This window comes from Lygodium microphyllum, chromosome 6, assembly GCF_053477565.2.
Source record: "Lygodium microphyllum isolate KBCC chromosome 6, Lygodium_microphyllum_v1.1.10, whole genome shotgun sequence".
NCBI classification, from domain to species: Eukaryota; Viridiplantae; Streptophyta; class Polypodiopsida; order Schizaeales; family Lygodiaceae; genus Lygodium; species Lygodium microphyllum.
Window position 1 is genome coordinate 25,251,323 of NC_141140.1, and position 27,162 is coordinate 25,278,484.

General features: G+C 41.0%; 1 protein-coding gene across 1 annotated transcript; it reads right to left on the reverse strand.

Annotated features, from left to right (window-relative positions):
• Positions 1-1,272: 1,272 nt before the first annotated feature.
• LOC148034388 (uncharacterized) lies at positions 1,273-26,732 on the reverse strand. Its single transcript, XM_087679334.1, has 7 exons — positions 26,215-26,732; positions 10,753-10,836; positions 10,536-10,610; positions 10,091-10,171; positions 2,903-3,070; positions 2,108-2,245; positions 1,273-2,019 (listed from the first exon to the last, which is right to left on the reverse strand). Exons 1-7 carry the CDS (start codon positions 26,671-26,673, stop codon positions 1,408-1,410), a joined length of 1,617 nt encoding a protein of 538 aa, XP_087535460.1. The 5' UTR covers positions 26,674-26,732; the 3' UTR covers positions 1,273-1,407.
• Positions 26,733-27,162: the final 430 nt, after the last annotated feature.

Here is a 27,162-nt window from a genome sequence, read left to right on the forward strand (position 1 = left end):
GAAGAGATGATGGGTAACACATACATCATCTTCCAAAGTTGAAGAAGCCCAGATCACCACCTTTAAGGTCATGAATTAATGGATTCTAGAATACAACCTTCTGAGCCCCAATTTTCATGTGCTAGTAATTTCTTCAACAAAATCATATTTGTACACGTAAGAGCACTAAGTGGGTAAACCCACAATATGTAATAGTAGGGTAGAGGGGCTAATAGTATCTTTAAAAAGGTGGAGCTTGAATCTTGAGATTATGAGCATCAATGGAGGTCGCAAATGTCTATGGTCAGGTGAAGGCAAATGATATATCACCAAAAAGATTTGGTTTTGCATAATTCAATGATCAACATAGCAATAGCAAAAAACTGCAAAGATCAAAGAAAAAATGCTCATAGATCTAAAACTTTTTCTACGACTGTCCAATGAAGTGACTATACATTTTGCCAATACCCTTATCAATATGTTCAATGTTTAGCGCATCAACAAAAGCCAACCATCCACCACTCATATGTATGACTCTTCTAACTCGGTTTTGGGGCGCTGTCACTTTATTGGCCCTTGTGCCCTAGAGAGGAATATTTCAGTGATCTTACACAACAATTAGTAAAATAACAAGGAAAACAAAGCATAGGCCTAGGAGAAAACCTAGTCCTTCTAGACGGTAAGAGTTGGGTTGCGCCTGGCTCTAGTGGGGGGGGAAGAAAACCCAAAATAAGGGGGAGTGGGGTTTCCATAATCCTCCACAACCCCCACAAGCCCATGGAAAAATGGGAGTTTCATACGAGGCCTAGCAAGGTTTGTAGTAAGCAATGATTCCTACTGGCCTGTTCAAAGGTCTTTCGGTCAAGCGTACTCAGCCGACCCAATTGAGTAATTTTATGCTGCTCGTCGGCACCATTATTACCTATTATCATTCCTTGCATTTTCCCCTTCAAGCCATGGCGTGACCTTAACATTCGTTGGGCATGAGTTTTCGGCATTTGCCCACTCGCTCGGGGACGACCCAGCTCTTAATAAAACAACAGAAGACCTAAAGCCAAGACCCTTGGAGAAACCCAGAAAGGACCCAACATCCTTCAAAAACTCAGTGCTTACCAGCCACTGCTATACAAACCCTGACGAGTAATCTCCACGACTTTGGCGCAATAAGGGGCATGCAGTGCCTTTATCCCGCCTCTTTGACAGGGCCTAAACATGAGTAAACATACAGAAATCAAGTAAGCTGATTCCATTCATTTGAATAACCTTGATTTTAATGCAGGAGAGATTCCCAAAACAAGATCAAACTATAAAAACTGGGCAGAGAACTTCATTGAATGTGTACTAAACAATATTCATTTGCATGAAGAAACATGTGCAGGAACGTGGAACATCAGCTGCCCAAGCAATGGTGGAAAGGCTCATTCATGATTAGCTTGAATTCTTCACGTTGACCAGATCAGCTCCGCTGACATACTTAGCTACAAACGTGAATAGGCGAATAGGAGCACCCATGATTGGGGCATCTGAAAAAGGCTTAGGCTCAAATTGCTTCACAAGAGCATCATCACCTTGTTTCGCATCGTGTAATCCCTCATCTTGGGAGGGAGGAACAGAAACAATCTCGTTGCTGGACTCAATTTTAGACCGACGGTCCAGGTCAACTGCAACCACAGTGTCTGCGAGACCATCACCTGCTAATGAATCATTTGAACTACTTTCAAATGCTGCAGAGACTGCATCTGCAGCATTGTTGTTGGCAAGCACAACATTTGCAACAGTTTCATATGGCTCTGACCTAAGGACTTCCTCCTTCACTATCTGGGACTGCTCCTCCAAAGTCAGTCGAGTCACTGCTTCTCCTCTTGGTAATTCATCAAGCAGCTCGGGTGGTTTTGGGTCCACAGTCATTTGGTGATTTGCAGAATTCATTTCCTCACATTTGTTACCTTCAATGGTCATCAGACTACCATCCTTGTGCAACTCCATGGCATGATTGTCACTGCTACTTAGTCGATCAATCAAAGCACTCTGCTCATTTACCTACAAGCAGCATATCAGGTATCGGAATCAGAGAATTGCCAAGGAATTCACTGTTTTCTTCCTTTTTAATCCCTTATAATGAGCTTACTTTATCAACTAAAGCTGCATTCTCAGCAGAAAGCTTTTCAATCATGGTGGCTGCAGCAGCCAGCTGTACACGTGAGTCTTCTGCAACAGCTGCAGCCTCTGCAATAGAGTCCTTTCTCGAAGACCACTTTAGCCAACCCTGTCAACAACCAGCACAAGGTAAGGCATGAACCATTGCAAATTTCAGATATAATTGTGATTATGCCATTACTAAATACAGCCCTCTAACAAAAGCATAAAAGTCAGATCCTGTCATGTTTGAAGAGTTTACTATGTACTGAGCATTTATTATATTCATGTATCCTACCATATCCAGAAGGCTCTGTATTTGTCAATACCAACGCTACTAAGTGGCAACCACTAAAGAAACCCTAAACGGGTCAATTTAGACCCCATGAAAGTTGAAGCACAGATGAGTAACCAGCTAGCATTACATCAATAACCATCAGTCAATGACGCTGATTCCATACTAGAGCGATATATGCTGGGTGATAACCTCTTGTTCAAATGTCAAACAATCAGATAACCAAGCATACATTCTTATAGCTCAAATATATACACTAGATTTTGAGGTCGATTGGATGGTGATCATCCAGTATGAGTAGATATGAAAAATAATGATAATGGCCACACAGAGCAGTTTAGACATTAGTTCTCTTACACAACTTGTTCAATAGGAGAGGAAAAATAGAGATTGCATGTATCTTGAACCTTCACACAAGGATCAAGTAGCTTTGGTGTAACACACAACGATCACAATCAAAAGACAATTCGGGAAAGCCTCAAGAATCAAAACCTTTGAAGATGTTGTAGCCACAGCCTCAGCAAGCTCATTCCCAACACGGGCACGGATTGCAGCCTCTCGTTCCAGCTGGTGCATGCCTGTTTGCAATGCTGCCATCTTAGCTATCAGCTGTCTACGCTCTAGCAAGAGTTGATCGATGTGCCTCTTCATCTTTTCAACCTGTCAGGCTTCATGAATCATACCCACCATTTTCCATCAACTCCCTCTATGCATACATTCCAAATAAATGACACATGAAGGACATAATTAAATAATGGGGACCAGCACTTATTAGTTGATAGTGATTAAATAGTACGTAAGTTATGCACACAGCAAATAACTGAAGTTCAAAGCACAGATAGCAATACAAAGTCTGTACAGAATGCGAAGTTGCTTTCAATACCAGGTAAAGGGAGGAACATGGTGTCTGTAACAATGCAAAAGAGTGTAAACAGAAAAAACAAGCCACTGATGATGATGATGATGATGAACCAAAAAGTGACGGCGATACAGAACACCAACAAAGCCCACACCCTTTAACAAACCTTTCCACTCAACCAGATCACAAAGAGACAATCCGTCCAACAACACAGGCACTTGACAAACTTTTAGATATCAGTCCTTTACATGTACAAAAGATCCTAACGAGGCTGTGAGCTGATAGCAGTTCCGTGCAATCGTGAGAACGGTAGCAAGTTGGTGTGAAGATGGAACAGCAAGGACAGGAAACAGCAAGCTAACGTAAGTAGACAACAGCACCTTTTTCTTTGAATTGTCCTACAGCTGTGGAAGCAATTCCTTGAGGACCAAGAATGAACAAATAATAAAAATGAGCTAACATTCATACCCTTTTATTCACCCAACCTTCTAACCCACTACGGTAACTCTAAAAAGTCAAAATCAAAGTTCTAAGTTCTAAGCATTTGGTTACACAAGTTCGTCATTACATGTACCTCCACTGCAGCAAAATGAAAGCAAGTCCCTTAAATGTTGGGTGTAAAGCCCCTTCGTCTCTGTGTATAAAGTTATACGGGTGTGAACACACCCTTATTGTACCCTAACACATAAATACATTCTTTATTCTTTGTGTACCATCACCATCTAATACACCTATCTCTACGTTCACTCTCTCTCACACTCAACACTGCTGCTCGTACATCTGACCTGCACTTTTATTGTGCGCACTCCACTTCAAACCAGTAGCTTGCACTTATTTCGTGAAATTTTGGGCTGAAATTAGCTGAATATTCAGCCTGTTATTTGTTGTCATAAAATACAACATTGGTACTTGGCACTTTGCTGAAAAATGGCCACTAATACTTCTAGCAGCAGTGACACAAAATCCCTTCTTGAAATCAAGAGGTTTGATGGCATTGGGTTTGATCTATGGAAGGACAAGATGCAAGGCATTTTACTTCTTAAGGATTGCGAGGTTGCTCTCTTGGAAACCAAGCCTGCAGCTATGACAGATGAGAATTGGGCTAGACTTAACAAGAAGGCCATTACATACATTAAAATGGTTGTATCTGATGATGTACTTACAGACATCAAGCGTCTTGATACAACTTATGCCATATGGAAAAAGTTAATGGATACTTATAAGAATACAACTCCATTAAATCAAGTGCATCTCATACACAAGCTTGTGAACATGGAGTTGGATAAGTCTAAGCTAGCATCTGAGCATTTGAGTGCTTTCACAAGGATTTTGAGTCAGTTGCTAGGACTTTGGTTTGCAGCCCTTCAATGATAAACTGCAGGCTATTTTCCTATTGATGACTTTGCCTGATAGCTGGGAGTCTTTGGTTGTTTCACTTAGCAACAACCCTGCTTTAACCTTTGATGATGTTAGGGGCTCTATCCTCAATGAGGAGATCAAAAAAAAGTCCAGTGGAGAAAGCAGTGGTTCAGCCTATCATCTTAAAGGCAGGTCAAAGAAAAGGGGTATTGCAACAAATAAAGGCAAAAGCAGGAGTAAAAGCAAGGGCAAACAACAGGATGTTACTTGCTATTAGTATGAGCGTAAAGGGCATAAAAAGCCCAATTGTTGATACTACAAGAGAGAGCAAGAAAGAAAGAAACGGCAAGAAAAGAAAAAGAAGAATGACAAAAAAGATGATGATAGCTCTCCCTCAAAAGAAGTTGCAAAGTCAAATGTTGTATCTAGTATAGTCATCGAAGAGCTCTCTGACATTGAAGAGATACTTGATACAACCTCATGCAATGATGTAGATATTATGGCAGTAGGGATGATATGCACATCACCAAAAAGGAGATAATTGATACCTTTCTTTCAGCTCATGATGGGCTGTCCCAATCATGGATAGTGAACAACGATTTCATGTCACTCCCTCTTTAGAGTCTGTTTTTGAATACACTACAGGTTGCCTAGGCAAGGTTTACTTGGGCAATAACTACGCATGTGAGATAGAGCGTGGAGGTACCATTCACTTGGCCGAGAGCTGATTTTGCAGGATGTCATATATATATCTGGCATAAAGAAAAGTCTATTGGCAATTGGGCAGCTTGATGCAAGAGAATATTTTACTACCTTTGGTGATGGATCTTAAAAGGTCCACAAGGGCTCTATGCTAATTGCCAAAGGCAGCAAAAAGAGGACTTTATACTATTTGCATTGTAAAGCATTATCTGGCAAGTTCTTGGCTATGGGTCATCCACAAATGGAATTTTGGCACAAAAGACTTGGCCATATGAGCCAGAAAGGCCTTTAGGTTCTCTCCTCATTAGGAAGATTTGATGTAAAAGGCTGGAGTCTCAAATTTGTAATGATTACATATATGAAAAACATGTGAAGTTTCCTTATTACTCTGGTGTCATTAAGAAGCCCAATGCTCTTGATTTAGTACACTTTGATGTGTGCACTATACATGTTAATTCATATGGGGATACACAATACTTTGTTACTATTATTGATGATTTTAGTAGAAAGTCATGGGTGTATGTGTTAAAGAGCAAAAAGGAAGTGTTGGATACTTTTAAAAGGTTTCATGCTTCTGTTACTACACAAAGGGCTTATGTTAAAAGCTATAAGAACGGATAATGGGGGTGAGTATGTTTTTAATAAGTTCAAAAAGTTTTGTGAGATGCATGGCATTAAGAGGAAGTTAACAACCCCTTATAATCCTGCATCAAATGGCGTGGTTGAAAGATATAATCACAAACTTTGTGAGAGAGTCAAATGCATATTGTCCATAGCTAATCTCCTACAACAGTTATGGGGAGAGGGTGTCTTAAAACTGCAATTCATGTATGCAATCGCTCTCCAAATCGTGCATTAGAAAATGGCATTCTTGAAGAGGTTTGGTCTGGTAAACTTGCTTCATATGACCATTTGTGTGTCTTTGGTTGTGATGCCTTTATGCATGTACCTGTAGATCAAAGGACCAAACTAGACATGAAATCCATTAAGAGTATCTTCATGGGATATGGAGATAAGGGAGAGATGGGTTATAGAGTTTGACTTCCTCAAAAAAATAAGGTAGTACCCAACCGAGACATAGTATTTAATGAGGCAAAGTTGTTGAAACATGCTACACACAGTAACCTTGACAAAAAGAAGGTCAAATTTCAACATGAACAGCCAGCCATTCAACAACCATTAGCTGAAGATTCTGTTCCTTTTGATGCTGAAAATGAGCACTAACCTATCGTGCTACAGCCAAAAGATAATGCACAGCAAATAGAAGCATAGGATGGAATAGGACAGCAAGAAGAACATGTTGAAAACAAGTTACAACAGCAAGGAAATGCTAAAAATCAGCCCCACTGGGTGATGGTGTGTACATACCTGAGGATATAGGCCCATTGCCTAACGATACAAATCATTGGGTAAAAGGATATAGACCCATTGCCTAACAATACAAATCATTGGGTAAAAAGGTCTACACGTGTCAGAAGGCAACCACAAAAGTTTCAACCATCTTTGGATTGCATTTTGTTGATTGATGAGGGTGAGTCTCTGACATTTAGAGAGGCACAATCATATGAAAACAAGAGAAAGTGGGAGCTTGCTATGGAGGAAGAGATGAAGTCTCTATATGCAAACAACACATGGGAGCTTGTACCTTTGCCCAAGGATAAGAAAGCTATCCCTAATAAATGGATTTGCAAAGTGAAATGTATTATTGGAAAGCCCAAGTACGATGCATGTTTTGTTGCTAAGGGCTATACATAGAAGAAAGACATAGACTTTCAAGAGGTCTTTTCACCAATGGTGAAGATGACTACGCTCCGTGTTTTGTTTGGTCTCACTGCATCCTTGGATTTAAAGTTGGATCAGATGGATGTGAAGACTATTTTTCTTCATGGTGACTTAGATGAAGAGCTGTACATGAAATAGCCACATGGTTTTGCTATTTCAAGGAAAGAGCATTTGGTTTGTAAGCTGAAACGCAACTTATATAGGGGCAATGGTACAAAAAGTTGGATACCTTCATACTTAACCATGGATTTAAACGCAATCATGCAGATCACTACTTATACACTAAAAAAGCTGATGATGGAAGCCTCATTGTGCTCGTCTTATATGTGGATAACATGCTGATTGCAAGAAAGTATAAAAGTACTTTGAATGCTCTTAAAAGACAGTTGAGTTCACCCTTCTCAATGAAAGATTTAGGGGTAGCTGAACACATTTTGGGCATGTGCATTAAAAGAGATAGAGAGTAGCACTTGTTATTATATTCACAAGACAAGTACATTAGCAAAGTACTTCACAAGTTTAAAATGGCTGATGCTAAGCCTCTTGGTGAGCCTTTACTGTCACATACAAAGCTTAGCAAAACTAATTGCCCAAAGAATGATGCAACTGCTAGTGCTATAAAGTGCATACCTTATGCAACAGCTTGTGGATCTTTGATGCATGCCATGGTTACAACTCGCCCTGATATTGCTCATGTAGTGGAAGTTGTTAATAGATTCATGTCTAACCTTGGCAAGCCACATTGGGAAGGAATGAAATGTATCTTCAGATACTTAAAAACCACACAAGAGAAGTGTATATACTATGGAAAGAGTACACTAGAGTTGCAAGGATTCTGTGATTCGTACATGGCAAGAGATCTTGACACTAGGAAATCTACCAATGGGTATGCCTTTACTTTGGTTGGTGGGGCTATCTCTTGGTGTTTAAGGTTGCAGAAAATTGTAGCACCGAGTACTAAAGGCTGAATATATTTTAGCCATAGAAGCTTCTAAAAAAGCTATTTGGCTTGGCCGTTTGGTCAAGGATCTTGGTTTTTCTTCACGTACTCCATACTTCGTTGTGATAGATAGAGTACAATATGTCTGGCTAAAAATCTCCCATCTCGAATCTATTCCACCTTCTCAATCTCGAGTTTACTTGCGGACAATGGCCTCCAAGCGAAGAATGTCGCATGAGGATGACAATCCTACAACCAGCAACAGAGCTTCAGGCGAAGGCATCACTATCATTCCAATTGCGGTACCGGTCGTAAGTAATGTATTTTCAAATTGATAGATGCTTGTTTTAATGCTCGCAAGAGATGCATTAGGCTCTGTACCTTGTGGTGCTAGAATAGGTCATTAAAAAGGCTAAATCGCATCTCAAATATTCAAAGATGAAGTTTGTGAAGTGCTTGTATCAAAAGGAGTTAAATTGCACCTAGTTGCTATGTGATGAATCCATGCATAGCATAAGCCTAGGACAAAAAGCCCAAAATTTGCACAAATGTTGATGAAATTGTGCAATGTTGACATTTCCAAAGAGAATTCCCATATGGGACTGCAAATCGGGCTGAAATTTCTTCAAATTGGTTGTCAATTTGAACTCCGGAGGCAAAAATTGACAAAACCCCAAATTTTGGATGGTGCGAGCTGAGATTCAAAAAGAGAGAGCCAAAATGGATGAGGAATTGTAGAAATTTCAAAAAAAACCCAAATCTGAGGATTAGGGTTTCTGCACTTTTTAGAGTTTGCAAAAAATCACACGTGTAGGACTGAGAATATGGCAGGCAGAGGTGAGAAAATAAGGGGCAAAGCTGAAAACAATAGTAGCTCCTATAAAACAATATCTCCTCATACGGGATTGCGCGCAGGCTGAAACAGCAGCAACTCATCCTTCTCTTCCTCACGCAGAGAGCTAACTGACACAAACAGGACCTTGGGCAAGGTGGAACTGGCTAACGGTAGCTGAACTGAATCTGTGCGTAGAACCTGCTCTGATACCAAATGTTGAAAAATGACAGCCAGCTATGGAGGAGAGAAAAGAGAGAGAATGAGAGTGTGCTGAAGCAAAAGAGTAGAATGTACTTGCTGAACTAAAAGAATGAGAATGAAAGATACAAGATAGGTCTAAGGTAGACCTAGCTCTAACTCAACTAGTGTTGACTGACTCTAACTCTAACTCTAAGAGTGGTGACACAACTTATAACTTTAGTTGTGTTCGCACTAAGAACTGAAAAAGAACTAAAGACTAAAACATTGGGCACTGCCCATAGAATTTGCAAATTCTAACAGAAACTTGACACTTCACTCGTAGTAAATCTTTCAACAACTAATGAGCCGCTAGAGATATACACAGTTCATTGGACTCACAACTCAGTGTTCATAGATCTTTTCATAGCTCATGTTCCAACAGATAAAGCTCCTGCTAAAAGACATACGGATTCTAGTGTTCATCTCAGTATCAGCTTGTGTGTGATCAATCCTCAGAATAGCGAACTCCTGCTAAGAGACATGATGAGCATGATAACAATCACCATTCTAAATCTTAATATCTGCCTGAATTCCTTCACCGGCAACTTGCAAAACATGTACATTGAAAGCAACATTGTGCAGTGAGATACAAGCCCATATAGACCCTGTTTTCAACTGTTGTCGAAGAAGACTGTTCAGATGCTACTACGTGTCTACTTATTATTTTTTTTTAAAGGTTGATGTAGGGATGGTCAACATTTCTTGCATCAAAGGATGGCTTACAGTGCCCTGCTAATAAGCTCATGGATGCACCTCAAAAGTGACCTCCAACAAGGATTTAAAAAACCAGTTCACATCAAATAACAAAATCAATGATGTGATATCATATTTAGACAAGTTCAATATGTATTATCCAACTCTCATGAATGCTGTATTGTCAGAACTATTGCATGCAAGTGCATCACAGAATAGCTATCTCAATAAAATTACAAGCAAACCAGATAAAACAGACTCAGGTTTTACCTCCTCCATCAACTGAACATTTTCTCCTCTTAATTGAGCATTATCATTTCTGACCTGTCGAACATCTTCTTGCATCAGTGCCTGCCAGATTTGAGAATATTCAGCACAGGTATACACAGGTATACCTTGGAAGGTGAAGAATGCTGAGCTAGATGACAAGCTATAGACCATGCCTGTGAACACTCAACAAGTTTCAGTCAAAGAAGACAAGGAGCACAGGTGACAGAGGTTAAGCAATCTTCACCTCCAGATAGGTGCAGAGGTATACTAATATATTATGCCCTCTGCAATCTTCATATGTATTTCACATGTACAATATCAAATTTATGGAATGCCAAACATTAGTTAAGAGTCCTCCATGTCATGCAATGAAACAATGGCTGTGGCATTTTTAAAGGAGATGGTGGGTTATTTTTCAAGCCTCAAAATGTAATGATCCATGCACCTCTTTTTTCTCTTTTGCGGCTCTCAGCTGCATGACTTCACTGCTTAAAGACAGTATCTTCTCTTTCAGCTCAACCTGCATTCAATGAAAGAGGAAATTTTTTCAGAGCCGCAATATACAAGTCAACTTTGTCCCTAGCATAAAGTGTTTTATGATTAAGCTCGCACGAAGTATCTTGCTGTTTGCTTTATCAAGTCTCCTATATAAAATCCATTACCTCTACATCTTTCTGATTGGCCTCCCTTTCTTTCAGCCAGCCCACCTCTAATTCCAATTGGTGGATATGTTGCTGAGAGCTTGCCTGTGTAGAATTCAAATAATCTACTTTTATTGTAAAACAGCATTCTAGCAAACCTCTGAATAGACACCAATGTCAAACTGCAAAGAATCCTAGCCTACACTTTCAGGAATACAACTTTGTTTGCATGGAAGGCATCAAGCATGTTAACTTTTCAAGAAGACACATCATGAGGAACTGAGGAACTTGTCATTTTACAATCCATGTGTTACTACTGCCCTTAGACAAAAACTACAAATGGTTCAGGGGATCAAATTTTGAGCAGATGGAAGATCATACGGCACACATTTCAGACTTCTAACAAGAGAAGGAAAACTTTAAGGAGATGCATCATATGAAAAAAAACACTAGTTTCAGTGATTGTGCATGGGCTCTAGACAGCTGCAAGTTGCAAGCCAACTGGACATGACCAAACATGGGTGAAGTGCTTCACTGGCAGTCATAGGTCTTTCCGCAGCACAAGTGGCACAACAGTGTCTACAGCTGCCAGCATGAGTGACATGGTTGGCTGCAACAACTTGGTGAGACTTAAGCTTCCTTTTCTCCATCCCTCATATACATATGTCATTTGTCCTTATTTTGAGTGGCCCATTTTATATCTTAGGCCGTACCTAGAGTAGTGTATCAAGTTCATCTATGTATGCCTGAAGTATAATACCATCTCATATTAGTCCTTATTTGTACACTGTACTTTCTTGCACGACTTGATTCTCATGTATCAAGCCAGCAAGCCACTGAAGGTAAACGTTATCTTTTTTCTTAGAAGTTTCACATATATCTGAAGATCTTGCAGGATCATCGAAGCCTCCATTAGGGATGGACCCTCATTTTGGAGAAAGAGATCCCAAGTATGTTCCATTCTTCAATACAATGCATCCACTCCAATGCAACATACACAAGTTTCTACTTCTGACCCTTCTTCTTTTGCTTCTACATCCATGCAAGATTCTAGAACACACTATGAGGAAGATAGAATTCAATTTGTTGACTATGGTATAGTCTTGAAGCAGACCAATTTTTGTAGGTCAACACCAAAAGAGGTGTGTATAAGAAAAACATAAATTTTTCCTTCAAGTTTTGTTTTTCAAAGTCACAATGAAGTTGGTACGTCATCATTTAAATACCCATTATAGTAGAATACTTGTGCACCGCTTCCCTAATTATTTCAATTTCCAAAAAAATGAATTTTCATTCACTTCTATTCCATCTATACCACAATTTCCAATGACATCCATCCCACCCTTCTCTCTGCCCACATCTACACTCACACCATTTTCCCCATCACCATTCACCATTCTGCTTGTCCAACCACACCACACTAGGGGGTTCTTCAAACATAGGCACATCCTATCCCTTTAGGTCCTTTCCTTTTGTACAACAAGGTGATAGAGGTGCATCAGAGGGGGAGGATATCCCCGAACCCAACACATGGATATCCCCCCCACACATCTCAAGCCCCACCCTATTTTCCCATCTCCTAGGTGCCCACATAGTTTGCCAACGTTGCAATACCTAATGGGCTTTTCTATACCTTTTCACCATGTGGACCATCCACAAGTCGGTCACCTACTGTGTGGCACACCTCTAGTCACCATGCCACACACTTCAATGCCTCATGTAGCACCTAGTTACCCTCCTCTCTATCCTATGCCACCCACTTATCCCCCTCCTCAAGCCATCTATCCATCTACATCAACCAAGCATATGTTTACAAATAAGACTCGTTTCAACATGCCTTCATGGTCTAATTTGATGTGGCACGTCTTGGAATCCCAAGGCTTGTGGAAACTTGTTCAGGGGCACGAACCCCTGCCCGGCCCCCATTGGATCTCATAAACACCATAGCCATAATCAAGTTGATGCAGAGTCTTATGCCTAAATTTCACTCTCAACTCCAACACTTTGACCTTGCATCTAAGCATTGGTTACATCTCATTGATTGCTATGTGGTTTGCGATCAAGCTTGATGAATCGACCTTGACCATGAGCTCCAAGAGTTCAAAATTACGGAGATGGATGATTTAACTATCAAGTTGTCTGAGTATCAGCAATTGCTCATCGTTGAATTCACCACCATTCATTTACCCAAGTCAGCTAATGATCAAGCCACTTTGGTCATGAAAAAATTACCACAAAGATATTTCAATTTCATCCAATAAGGTACCTAACAGCCCCACTTACCTAGTCATTATGTGTTTTGAGTGTCAACTACTACGTTCATAGAAACAGGGAACAGCCATTCCAACGCATAGGAATGGATTAACGTGTTCCGGGAGGTCCGAGGCCAGGAAACGCCAACGGAACATTCCAGGCCGTTCCATGTCCCGTTCCATCCCATTCCAGGCCGTTCCCTATTTGTTCCAGGCCCGTTCCCTGTTTGGAACGGCCGTTCCAGCAATGGAAATTAATTTTTTTGAAAATTGTTTGTTGTTGGCACCCGTTAAGGCGATTTGCTACCCGACGACTTCACCTCTCCTCTCCCGCCTATTGCACCTGTCACCTACCTGCTTCGCCTACTTCGCCTGGCCTGCCTGGCTCGCCTACATATCCCGCCAGCTCTCGCCTGTCGTGCCAGCTCCCACCTGTCCCGCCAGCTCCCGCATGCCCCGCCTGCCCCGCCTGCTTACTCCCGCTTGCCTCTCTCGCCTACCTAGCTCCCAACTCCCAATAGGACCATTATCTCCCCCAAATTTGGAGCATTTTGGATCAATTGTCAGCAATTGCCCCAAAATTTGGAGCTTTCTCAAGGATTGGGGTCCAAATTTGGCTACAATGTCCCCAAATTTGGGGCATTGGGATCCATCATCCCAAGATCTAAAAGAGCCCCCAAATTTGGGGCATTTTGAATCAATCATTACTCCAAATTTAGGAGCTGAAAATGCGCCAAATTTTGGGGCATTTTCAACAAGGGAATGCAGGCTAGAATGCCCCAAATTTGTGGCATTTTGAATCAATCATTGCCCCAAATTTGGGAGCTGAAAATACGCCAAATTTTGGGGCATTTTCAGCAAGGGAATGCAGGCTGGAATGCCCCAAACTTGTGGCATTTTCAGTAGAAGGAATGCAGGCTGAAGTAACACCAAATTTCGGGCATTTTTAGCAAACATTTAACACATGCATGTTGAAATTTTGGTGCAAATTTCTGCAATTTCATTGAACTTTACTAATTATTTGTCACTTTTATATAGATGGCAGCATTGACATCTATGGGATCTTCATCATCCTCAGCAGGTACTTCGTCAACAACTGGACGAAGTCGAAGCACTACTTGGTCATGGTGGGATGAGGTAGATGCAGAGGTGCCATTGAGAGGTGGAGGGGCTCGCCCTTGGAAATGCAAACTTTGCACTTATGCTCGCACTAGTGGGGCTGATAAAGTGAGAGCCCATCTTCTACATGAGGAGGGGAAAGAGGTGCGTTTTGCACTAATGTATCAATTGAGAAAAGGCAAGAGTTACTTGAAAGCATAGCCACTTCTACGGGGAATTCACATGCCAGGAGGACGCCAAATATAGCAATGGATCCAACAACCTGGACTCCAAGGCCAACAGGGCATGGTGCTTCATGCAGAAGACCACCAGGATTAGTGGCTACGCAGCCTTCTCGTGGGCCATCAATGGCAGCAGGTCGTGGTGTTAGACAAAGTTCATTGCACACTTCATGGGAACCAAAGAAAAAAGAGGAAACAGATGCAACAGTGGCACGCTTTTTTTACCATGACCATATTGCATTCAAATCAGCCAGTTCACCTTATTTTTTAAATATGGTGACAAAGATTGCAGAGTATGGACCCACATATAAGCCCCCTTCATCAAAAACTATCAAGACTACATTGCTTCAGAAGAAGAAAGCAACCATAGAGATTGCAACAACAAATATTCGTAATCAATGGGCAAGAAATGGAGTGACATTGATAGCAGATGGATGGAGTGACACACGCCATAGGTCCATACATGGTGTTGTCGCATATTCTCGTGGGGATGTATACTTCATTGGTAGTCATGATGCTTCAAAGACTGGAAAGAGTGCAGATGTATTGGCATCCGAGTGGTGCGAGGCAGTGTAGGCTACTGGGGCAGAAAATGTAGTGCAGTTTGTGGCAAATGGTGAACCTACAAACAGGGCAGCAAGAAACATTTTAATGGCAATGTATCCACATATCACCTTTAGTCCATGCATGGCGCATTGCTTGAAAAACTTGTTGAAGGATATTGGGGACTTGCCATGGATTGCATCTCTTGTTGCAAAAGGCAACAAGATTATCACATTTATATGTAATCATCAGTACTTGCATGTTGAGTTTCGCAAAAGAAGTGACAAAGAACTTCTCAAAGACTCGGATACACGATTTGCATATAACTTTCTTATGCTTGGTCGATGGCACTATTGCAAAGGTGCAATTAGGGAGCTATTTGCTAGTGATGAGTATGAAAATTGGACTGGGGCTGCCACTGCTACTGCTGTGTTATGTAATGCATATGTCTTTGATAGAGATTTTTGGGATGAAGTGAATCGCACCAACCAAATGGTTGATCCTATTATGCACATGTTGAGACTTGCAGATGGCATGGATCCATGCATTGGGAAGATCTATGAAGGTATGGATCGCATGATTGAGAAGTTGGAGAGTTTGGAACCAAATGCAGACAGGTATGAGCACATCAAGGAGTTATGCATTAACAGATGGAATGAGTATGACTCTCCTATGCATGCTGCAGCATATGTGCTTGATCCTGAGTTTCAAGGAAAGATGCAAGAAAGAGACCTTGAGGTAGTCAAGGCTTGGAACACATTGCTTGCAAGGCTTTATCCTAGCCATGAAATGCAACGCAAAATTAAAAATCAGCTCTATGTGTATCGGCAAACATTAGGGATGTTTGGTACAGAGGATGCACTAGAGGACAGGACAAATATTGGGGCTGCTTTATGGTGGGAGGACTACGAGGCAGAAGCTCCAGAGTTGCAGAGTTTGGCTATTCGTATTCTTAGCCAAACAACTAGCTCTTCTTGTTTAGAGCAACTATGGAGCTCATTCAATCACATTCACTCAAAGAAGAGAAATCGTCTTGGTACAATGAAGACGAATGAGTTTATGTGAGCTCCAATCTTCGCTTGCTAGCTCGTACATCAGTTGCAAAGGCTGATTCTTTTATACATTGGGAAAAAGATGACGATGATGGTGATGGTGATGGTGATGGTGATGGTGATGGTGAGGATGTTGTTCGGCAAGATGAGAATTCAGGCACAGTGGAGCCATCTTCCATGAATCAGAGCACTTAGTGGCTAGCCTTTTAGAACTTTAGAGTATTGACTTAGAAATTGGAGCTCTTGTAACTTGGATCTTTAGCCTTTAACGTTTAATGCATATTTTGTGTCTTTGCAATGTACACTTGTTGGACTTATGCAACATTGTTGATTACAATGTTGAATCATGAATGCGACAATCCATTGCTGATTACAATGTTTTGAATCTTTATTATTGTTGAAACTTGATTATTATGTCTCTAATTTCACGAATTATGGTTAATATGACGGCTAAAGTGGGGGATTGATTAAGGATGTGGACTGTAGTAGCCATAGCCTCAGCCCAAAAACACTGAGGTGTCTATCTCAATCACACTTCGGTTCTTCCGCTCCAATATGCCATTTTCTTGAGGCGTGTTTATGTTTGCAAACCCTGATGAATACCACAATCTGCAAAAAACTTAGCAAGCTCATTAGAAACAAATTCTCCTCCCTTATCCGGTCGTAATGTCTTTAATTTCCAGCATGATCGGTTCTCGTCAAAGAGTAGCCAATCCTTGAAGTGAGAGTTCAATCAGTTTCGTGGGACATCCTCCATAGAGGGGGTCTTAGTTGCACCTTCTCCGAAGGGGCAACAAGGGAAGGGCAAGCAAACTCGACCTTCTAATCAACATCCACATCCAAACCAAGCTTGTGAGTCACAAGGCACTTCTCCATGAAAACTCAAACCCGGGCAGTAGAATGTACCAAAGATAGTATTGTCACATGGTAGCTAATTCTTCTACTCTCTCTTCATTTGAGGAGTTGTCTTATGGACTTCAGTTATCCTCAAGCATGTGTTGCCTCTCCTGAGGACAAACTTACTGAGTCTCTTTCCCGCTCGGAGTTGCCCTCTCTTTCGAGTTTGTGGCCAGAAGCACTTGAGCCCACTTTATCTAGAGACCATTTGACCCAGTAGATTGTGAAGCCTTCCTCCGATTAAGCTCTTTGTGATACTAACCGCGATTCCTTTCCACTCCCCACCTACACATCACTTGATCCTTGTAGGGCACGCTCTAGTTTGTCTTCTCTTGTCCACTGCACATTTGTCCTTTTACTTTCTTACATTCTTAGCGTGTCTACCTTTTACTATGAGGAATCCCATTCACCTTTATCCATAGAACTCACTTGCACTTAACATTGAAGTCGAGATTTGCATGTTTTATGATCTTATGTAGTTGTTTTCGCTTCCTTTTGTAGGTTGACATTTGCTTCTATAGGATCTACCACCTAGCAAAGCCTTGGATCCTTCGGCACTCCTTCCCATGGTTGCATCTTTTGGTGGCGCTTCTTTCCCAAGATTCGGCATTGCCTCTTCAGAGGCCACCTTGGAGACTATTCATTCCATAAGTTTTCAGCTCGACATGTATCCCACTCTTCTTCTTTGGGTGCTACTCCTTTTCCCCATCGACATCAACATTTTGGGAACAAAGGGGGTGCTTACTTCTCCTTCCACCATCCGATGGTGAGAGAGGACGGTCTGTCAGTGATGAGTGCGCAAGGATTGAGACACAATGATGAGAAATGTACACTGAGAGAGTGTGCAGAGGAGAAAAAGAGAGAGAGAAAGAGGAAGCAAACGACTTGATGTGAGTGCAATCACTTAGTGTACCACTTTAGGTTTTTGATAATATATATAAAGTACATGTGTAAGGGTGCATGCACACCCGAACACCATAAAAAGGCACAGTGACCCTTTATTCCCAACAACCTCCCACCTAAAGGCAACATGCATGAAGGTAGAGAAAAGAATCAATTAAGTCTGTATGTACAAAGCTGAAATACACATATACTATCCCATCCCCATTATCTAGCAACAATGAGCAAATTACTCTACCGAAAGATCCTTTGGGAGGTCTACAAGGTTATCATCGGTATGTACCTTCATAAGCTCAATACTCTTGCTGTCAAGTACATCCCTGATAAAATGATACTTCACCTGTATGTGCTTTGTCTTTAAATGAAAGTTAAGATTCCGTGTTAGTATGACAGCACTCTCACTATCACAATAATGGAGGATAGCAACCTCTATAATACCAAGCTCTCACCAAACGTGAAAGCCATAAAGACGCCTTGCATGCCTCAGTGGTGGCAGTCACATACTCTGCCTCTGTAGTCGACAATGCAATACACTTCTGCAGTCTAGATATCCAAGAGATTGCTCCCCCTATGAACGTGAACGCATATCTTGAAGTAAACTTCCTGCAATCAGGATGACCAACATAGTCTGCATTCGTGAAGCCAGTAACAAATGACTTTTGCTTCCCAAAGCAAATGCACAAATCCTTTGTGTCCTTTAGGTATCTTACGATACCCTTAACTACTTCCCAATGCTTTATGCCAGGATATACCATGTACCTGCTAACCACTCCCACCGCAAATGCAATGTCGGGACATGTAGCAACCATAGCATAGATCAAGCTACCAACAGCTGAAGCATAAGGGATCTTAGCCATCTAACCCTTTCCATCATCAGATATAGTGCTATCATTTGTACTAAGTTTCACATATGGAGGCAACGGTACACCAATGGCTCCCCCCCCCCCCCCCACATATTGAAACACTGCAAAATCTAAGTAACATACTCCTATTGTGATAGATAGAGAAGACCCTACGATCTGTCCTTGAGTATACGAATGCCAAGAATATGATTGGCCTCACCAAGATCCTTCATATCAAAGCTACCGTGTAGGCTTTGTTTCAAGGAGTCCAAAGCATAAACATTCCTGCCTGCAATCAACATGTCATCCACATACAAAACCAAGAGAATAAGGTTGCCATCTACTGCCTTCTTGGTATATAAGCAATGATCAACTTGAGATCTATGGAATCCTTGAGATTGCATAAATGTATCAAATTTATGATACCATTCTCGTGGTGCCTGTTTCAGCCCATACAAACTCTTGTTGAGTTTACATATCATGTGCTCCTTCCCCTTTGACAAAACCCTCAAGCTGCTGCATATACATCTCCTCATGTAGATCACCATGTAAGAAAGCTATTTTTGCATCCATTTATATGAGTTCCATATCTTCACATGCAACCAAGCCCTAAATGGTTCGCAAAGTGGCCATTTTGACTACAAAAGAAAAAATTTCATCAAAATCAATTCCATGTTCCTACTTGTATCCTTTAGCAACCAAACGTACTTTGTACCTTAACAAAGAATCAAAAGTGACTTTCATTTTGTAAATCCATTTACATGTTAGCACTTTCTGCCCTTTAAGCAAATGGACCAAATCCCAAGTGCCATTTTTCATGAGAGATTCCATCTCTAACAACAAAGCCTTATGCCATATCTTGCTATCTTTTCTATCCATTGCTTCCTTAAAGCATGACAGCTCACCACAATCTATCAACATGATATAATCAACCACATAATTGACACTACGAGCAAACCTATCCAACTGTCTTTGCATTCTAGTTGACCTACAGACCCAATGATCAAGATTTGCTCGTTGTTCAGCCTGTAAATCTATATTAACAACTTGTCGTTCTGTAAGTTCAGTATGTTGTACAGCTGGTTTTGGTTGTTCCAAAGGCATCTATTCTTGTTGAAATTGTGGTACATTATGGGCAATATCTTGTTGATCATTTTCAACATCATTCCTTGCATTTTCAAGACCACTTATAATAGGTATTTGTTGCTGTCTAGCGGGCATTCTTTGTTGTCTTATCAATACACCTTCCCGAAATACAACCCTTCTGACTTCCTCAGTCTTTTCAGGCTGTTTGTGCATGCGATTTTCCCGAAAGATAACATTGTTATTGCGTACAATTTTTGTTTGTTCGGGATCCCATAACCTATACCCCATTTCACCCTCTCACTATATCCTAGAAAAATACATTTAAAGGACTTTGGCTCAAGTTTGCTACGTTTTTCCTTGCGAATACTTTGCATGTGGCATCATTAACAAAAGTAATGAAATACTTCTTTCCCCCTAGAGATACCTCTGACATCTACCATACATCTAAAAATACCAACGCTAAGGATAAAGACTTTAGAGAAAGAGATTTTTTATGTGACGTTTGAGCATGCTTACGATAAATACAATGATCACATTGTTCAAAATCAGCATTACCTCAAAGACGGCGAATAACCCAAACAAGGAAGAACTTTCAATTCAATTTGACTCGTGTCCCAATCGGCTATGCCACAAAGAAACACTTAGCTGCTCGATTATGGTGACTACATAGTCACACACACTAGATACATACAAAGGATACAAAGTATCACTTTTAGAGTCCTTGACAACAATGCAAGAGCCCTTACAAATTTTCCATTGGCTATCCCCAAAGGTAGTATGATAGCCTATGTCATCTAGCTACCCTATGCTTATCAAGCTCTTCTTGAGCTAAGGTACATGCCTCACATTATGCCAAACAAACATGAAACCATGTTGAAATTCCAATTCACATTGCCAATACCTGTAATGTTACATGCATAGTCATCTCCCAAGTGAACAACACTATGTATAACTCCACTGTAGTCAAAAGTAAGGAGTACATCACCGTCACTGTCATTCTCATGAGTGACTACATTTACCTCCTCTATCTTCACACTACTTTTCTTTGCATGTTGCCTGTCCTTTTTCTTAGCCTTATTGTCTTCAACGTTTTTGCTTTTGCCTTTCTTTCTTCGATTGAAAATAATCCCCTTTATAGTGCCCTTTCTTGCCACAATGATGACACTCCACATTTAGGCCACGAGACTTGCTACGTGCTCTATTTTCAAAACTTTCCTTTTGTTGAAATTTGCCCCTAGTGTGCAATGCATTAGAAGACTTGTTCGTTGAATTATTTTGCATGTTGAGTTCTTCCATCAGCACCACATCAGAATATAACAGCTGAGCACTTAAGTTACTTAAAGCTGTCCTAAAAATATCCCAACTTTCAGGCAAAGTGCATAGCAAGAAAGTAGCCTTGAACTCATCATCAACGTGTGAAAATCCAAAGCAATCAGCTGACTGAAAATTGAGTTGAACTTGTTCAAATGTACAAACATGGCTGTACCTTCCTTCATACGAAGGTCCATCAACTTTTTCAAGCAATAAACCTTGTTGGCTGCACTTTTCTGAGCATATAGTTCCTCAAGTCTTTGCCACATTTCATATGCAGAATTCAGCTTCTCAATGTTAAAGAGCAAGTTGTCTAACACTAAGAGCTCTATGGTAGGGCATGCAAGCTCATCCAAATCATCCCACTCTTCTTGTTCCATACCTGCTTGTTTTATTCCCTTCGCTTTGATGGGCTTCACCTATTTCTTTTGCACCAAGACATTGTAGCACTGTTTTTGCCATATCGCAAAATTGTGTGCACCCTCAAGCTTCTTGATGTGCAAAAGATTGCTGATGTCACTGTTTCCAACCATGATTTGTAGAACTAAATTGACTCAAATATCAGCAAATTGCAAGCCCAAATGTCACACAACTGACTATAGCACGCTCCAAGTACCAATAGGTAGTGAAAAAACAAGAAACTACAGAAATTTCAGATCTGCAAATTGATTTCCAGAATTAGAGAATGTCTATTACTGCACTCCACAATCAATTACAACCACATTTATAGGCCAATGCACCAATTGCATGTGAAATCCCCAAAATTCTGCTGCAATGTCTGCTCCAAATGCATTCTTGGGCCCAAATTTGACGATTGCAATCAAAAGCCCCAAATTTTCAAAGTCAAATCTGCCCAAATTGCATCAATACATGTACCCAAGTGCATGTACCAAGCAATTCTTGCATAAATTGATGAAATTCTGCAAAAGCCCCAATCTTCTCGGGTCCAATGTGCACAAATTTCAATGAAATTGACAAAATTTCACTAAAATGTGAAAAGCCTCAAATTTCCCGAGCAAATGTGCACCAAATTTACAATTTTTGAGTCAAATTGTCCTTTTCTACATCAAAATCCCCAAATCTGGGAAAAGCCCCAATTTTTCAGCTCAAAATTTTACATTGTGCTTGCACATGCAAACGCCCATCAGTGGAAAGGAAACTGATTTCAAGATTTTTAAAATTGATGGGGAGGAAAAAAAAACTGGACTATCGAACTAGGCGGGATCTCTGCTTGTGCCACATCTTGGCCCCATCACCTGCTCACCAGTTCCCGTCACCTGCTCACTTAACCAATCATGCCTAGCTATGCTCGCTTGGTCACACCTGACCTGCCACAGCTGGCTGTCGCAGCTCAGATTGACTTTCCAGGTAGTCGTTTGCTAACGCCTGACCATCACCTCACACCTAACGTCGCCTACCTCCAGTCAATCGTAGCTCACACCTAACATACACGCCTTTGCCTGCTCTAATACCAGTTTGTCAATGAGTGCGAGAGGTTCGAGACACACCATAAGGAGAAATGCACAGTGAGAGAGTAATAGTAGTGAGTGTGTGTGTGTGTGTGTGAGAGAGAGAGAGAGAGAGAGCAGAAGACTCAATGTGGGTATAATCATTTAGTGTACCGTACCACTTTAGGTTGATAATATATATAAAGTACGTGTGTAAGGGTACATACACACCCGAACACCATAAAAAGACACAATGGCCCTTTATTCCCAACACGGTCTACAATTTTCCCCTCCACTTTGCGAGGGAGCGGCTTCTTCTCTTGATAGTGACAGTGATGATGCTTACAAATTTTTTTTTACTCTCAAACATTTATTTATTTTTTACATTAATGATTATGGACATTTGTAAGTTCATCCAAACTGTCAAGATGACATGATTGTAAAAGGCCGCTTGGGCAAGCGAACAATTTCCTTGTGAGGGCACTGTCCAAGTGGCACCTTTGCATCGCGTTCTGCATGAGCATAACAACTTGCATCTTCCTTTGCATTACCCCATGCATTCACATTTTGTTCATGTAAACATGCATCTATGCATATTTATCCCTTTTCAATCATCCTCGGAGTGGTAAGGATCTGATTTTATTATTCTTGTGCTTTATGTTGATCACATGCTTGTCACTAGGACCAATGCTGGTCAAATTGCAGCATTTAAGGTTGATTTACAGCAAACCTTTGCCATGACAAATCTTGGTTTACTTCACTATTATTTGGGTATCCAATTTACCACCATTGAGGGGGGCATCATCATGACACAGTCCAAGTATATTAGGCAACTTCTTCCATGCCTTCAGTTTGAGGAATGCAAGCCCATGTCTACTCCCTTGGAGCCTAGTTTTAAATTCACGTCCAATGATGGTAGCGAATCCTTTGATGCTACTTTATATCAATAGGCTATTGGATGCTTGATTTAGCGGCCCAATCTTCAATTTGTTGTCTCCTAGTTGAGCAAAATTATGCACAACCCTACAATGCTTCATCGGCAGGCAGTGAAGCATGTCTTTTGGTATCTTAAAGGCACCCAAGATCTTGGCCTTTTCTACAAGGTTGATTCTTTACTCTCTTTGTATGGATATTCTGACATTGATTGGGCTGGATGTCCACATCCTTGTCTCTCACAGTGGCAACTGTTGCTTCTTGAATACATCTCTTGTTTCTCGGTTCAATAAGAAACAAACTACAGTTGCTACTTCCAGTTGTGAAGCTGAGTACAAAGAAACATTCACAGCTACAATGGAGCTTGTTTGGCTCCACAAGTTACTTGCAGATCTTCATGTGCACCAAACGGCCCCAACACTTATCTACATTGATAGCTAGATTGCTTTGGCCATTGCACAAAACCCAATGCTCCATGCCCGCAAAGAGCATATAGAAGTTCATTACCATTATGTTCATGAGTGGATGTCAACTGGAGAAATAGAATTGTCTTATGTATCCACTGAAGGCAGCTTAGCAGATCTTTTCACAAAGGCTCTTCGTCGACCAAAGTTCCAGGCTTTTCCACAAGCATTGAACTTGATTCCATTTGCTCCATGATTTGTCATGCTCTATACTATCATAGGTTGCTATATCCACTTAGATGAACTTGTGCAACCATGAACTTATATTTTCTTTAATTTTCTAGGATTTTGCTATTTTTCCTAGATCAGTCTGCCTATTTTATGGAAGGGACTTTGTATGCCATCTCATGGGCTACACGTTGATGCCCTTTGATCCATGATCCGGGCTCCCTAGGCATTCAAGCTATCATTAAATGTAGTTGTTGCCCCTAGTGTCTCGGGCATTAAGTGACACTAGGGTTAGGGTTTCATTTAGGGTTTCCTATGATAGTTAAGCCGTTAGGGTTTCACTGTATAAAAAATATACACTTTGTGCCTCATTAGCACACAAATGTCACATTATTCATTTTGATCGCCTTTGGCATTGTATTCTCTCTCACTCATTAATACATCACCTCTCTTTTAGTGATTGAGTTATTGTGCATTGATTATCTTTCATTCTCTTTCAATTAATCACACAATTACTTCACACTTGAACCAACACAATTCACCATAGAATATCCGCTCTATGATCCAAAGCCCAGATAACTTATTGTTTGCACAAGTGTGATATTCCTCAATGATGCTATTTAGCATACAACTCCGACATGGTCCTTGTTCATGGGCAGGATATGCTTCTTCTCCTTCGAAGGCACAATCCCTTGCTTCACAAGATGCATGCCTCCCAAACCATCTTCCGACCTTGCTTCATACCCTGTAGAGGCTTCCTACCCATAGCCCCACCTGCATATTCATCACCTGTCCCTATGAGGCTTTCTTTGAGCATAAGCCATCAATTGCTCATTTCAAGGTCTTCAATTGTGCTGCTTACTTGTACAAGGTCTTCAATTGTGCTGCTTACTTGTACATTTTGAGGGAGAAGAGGAGGAAGTTCAACACTGAATCCATCTTCACATCTTCATTGACTACAGCCAGTTCACCATAGGGTATCGGGTCTATAATCCAAACTCCCGACAACTTATTTTGCACAAGTATGATATTCCTCGATGATGCTATTTAGCATACAACTCCAACAAGTGGTCCTTGTTCATTGGCAGCAGGATGTGCTTCTTCTCCTTCGGTGGCACAATCCCTTGCTTCACAAGATCCATGCCTCCCAACCCGTCTTCCAGCCTTGCTTCATACCCTGTAGAGACTTCCTACCCATAAGCCCACTTACATATTCACCACCTGCCCAACATTCTTCATTGGAGGTGCCAGTTATTAATATGCCAAGCCACTAGAGCCAAAGCCATGGAACAGACTGAGGGATGCTGAGGGATGTGATGTACTCTCACAAAGCCTAAATGCAGCAGACCACCAAGGCTCGATGCTGAAGCTGACGTAGAAGGCCCAGAAGCAATGGTGACAGCAAAACACAATCAAATGCAGCAATCCATGAGCAGCAGTGAAAACCGACGCTGAGGAGAGCAGTGTAAACTGCAAAATGCAGCCAGTCCTCTTGTGTCTAGAGTGTGCCACAGCTGGAAATGCAGCAGCAGATAATGGTACCAGGAGCGTGGCAAGGTTGGCTGTAATTGGTTTGGAGACCAACTCAATGTTTTCTCTCTACTCTAACTTTATCTTTCATTTGAAGTAATCAAGCATGTTAGTTGGCCATGAAGAACTTATATGCAAGTTCTTGGGCAAACCTAGAGCTTCTGCACCCAATGACAACTTTGCAATATATTGTGGTGGAAGTTGCACATTGTCAATCAATGAACTGTAGGGATGATGCCATCATTTTCTTTCTCATGCACACCACATTAAGTGCATAAACTTTTGCATTGGATTTGCATTTCATTCTATCACTTGGGATCTACACATTTTGCATTATGAGCTTCACACAAATAGGATTAGCAAATATGGATAACCAATGGATGAGAGCAAATTCAACTAAACTGGTAGATAAAGCACTTCCTAGTAATCTCGAACAAATATAAAGATAAGACTCATAATTCGGAAAGAGTACAGTCAAGGCCGTCTTTAAATAAATCCTTAGAGTACAGTACAGTCAAAGATTTGACAGTACAGCATCCTCGCACAACCTTATCATGAAACTTCATAAGATTGCAACGAAACCTTCCGTCTGACCTATTGTGATGAATTTATTAAGCGAAGCAACACCGATAATATATTCATCAAACAGTCGACAGGCCAACAACTTATATGATAGTTAAGAAGAAGCAATTTCTATGATGATTAAGAAGAAGCTACCTGTGAAGCGGCATGAGTGGTTTTGAGCTCCAAGATGTCCGAGTGAAGCTGTGACGACCGGGCACATTCCGCATCCAAAGCCTCTCTCATCTTAGAGATCGCTTGCTCTTTGGCCTGGAGCTCTGTTCGGAGGCAGGCTTCTTCGACCAGCAAGTTGGTTAAATCCTCGCGAGAGACAGATTCCTTGGCAACAGCTTCAGATACGCCATGGCAAAATCCATTCTCCCGATTTGAACCTTGTTTCTGACTATTGTTTTCAATCTTGGATGTGCATTCCACTCCTTGTTTTTCTTCGCGTGTGCTGCTGTTTTCTCTGTAGTCGCCCGGGGAAGCTGAGATGTTGTTGATGCTTGGTTCCCATTCATGCTGCCTGGAGTCTTCGGCCTTGGAAGAGGAGTCGGAGCTCGCAGGCCCGGATCTGTTCTTCTTCTTGTTCTTTCTGCGCTTCTTCTCGTCCATGATTTCACGTTGATGCAGCAGTCACAAGGTGCAAACTTATATGCTATGGAGTCTGGACCTTTTTCACGACCCGCAAAATGCGTGCCTTTTTTGGGCAAAAATATAACATAATACTTATTCATCTTAATTTTAATATACAATTGTTAATTATTAATATAATATGTATTTCTATACTTTTAAAAAGTCGATTTACCCTATCATAATTCACGGATCTGCCACACTTGACTACCGAGCCTACATGGCCACCATACAAACATCCCGAAGCTAAGGTTTTGAAAATGTCCAAGAGCTAACTTTTTGAAAAAAAATTATTGAGAAATACTTTTTAAAAGTCAATTTACCTTATCTTTTAAAGATATAATTCCAGATCTGCCACACTTGACTACCGAGCCTACATGGCCACCATACAAACATCCCAAAGCTAACTTTTTGAAAATGTCCAAAAGCTAACTTTTTGAAAAAAAAATTATTGAACTCTGAAAAATACAA

What these genes read in the sequence shown, in the direction of transcription:
- LOC148034388 (XM_087679334.1), bottom strand. Translation starts at nt 26,673, where the DNA reads ATGGACGAGAAGAAGCGCAGAAAGAACAAGAAGAAGAACAGATCCGGG. An exon ending in CCACTCATGCCGCTTCACAG is followed by an intron (nt 10,837 to 26,214) that starts GTAGCTTCTTCT and finishes AATTCTACACAG; the next exon opens with GCAAGCTCTCAGCAACATAT. An exon ending in ATGTTCAGTTGATGGAGGAG is followed by an intron (nt 3,071 to 10,090) that starts GTAAAACCTGAG and finishes GAAGCCTGACAG; the next exon opens with GTTGAAAAGATGAAGAGGCA.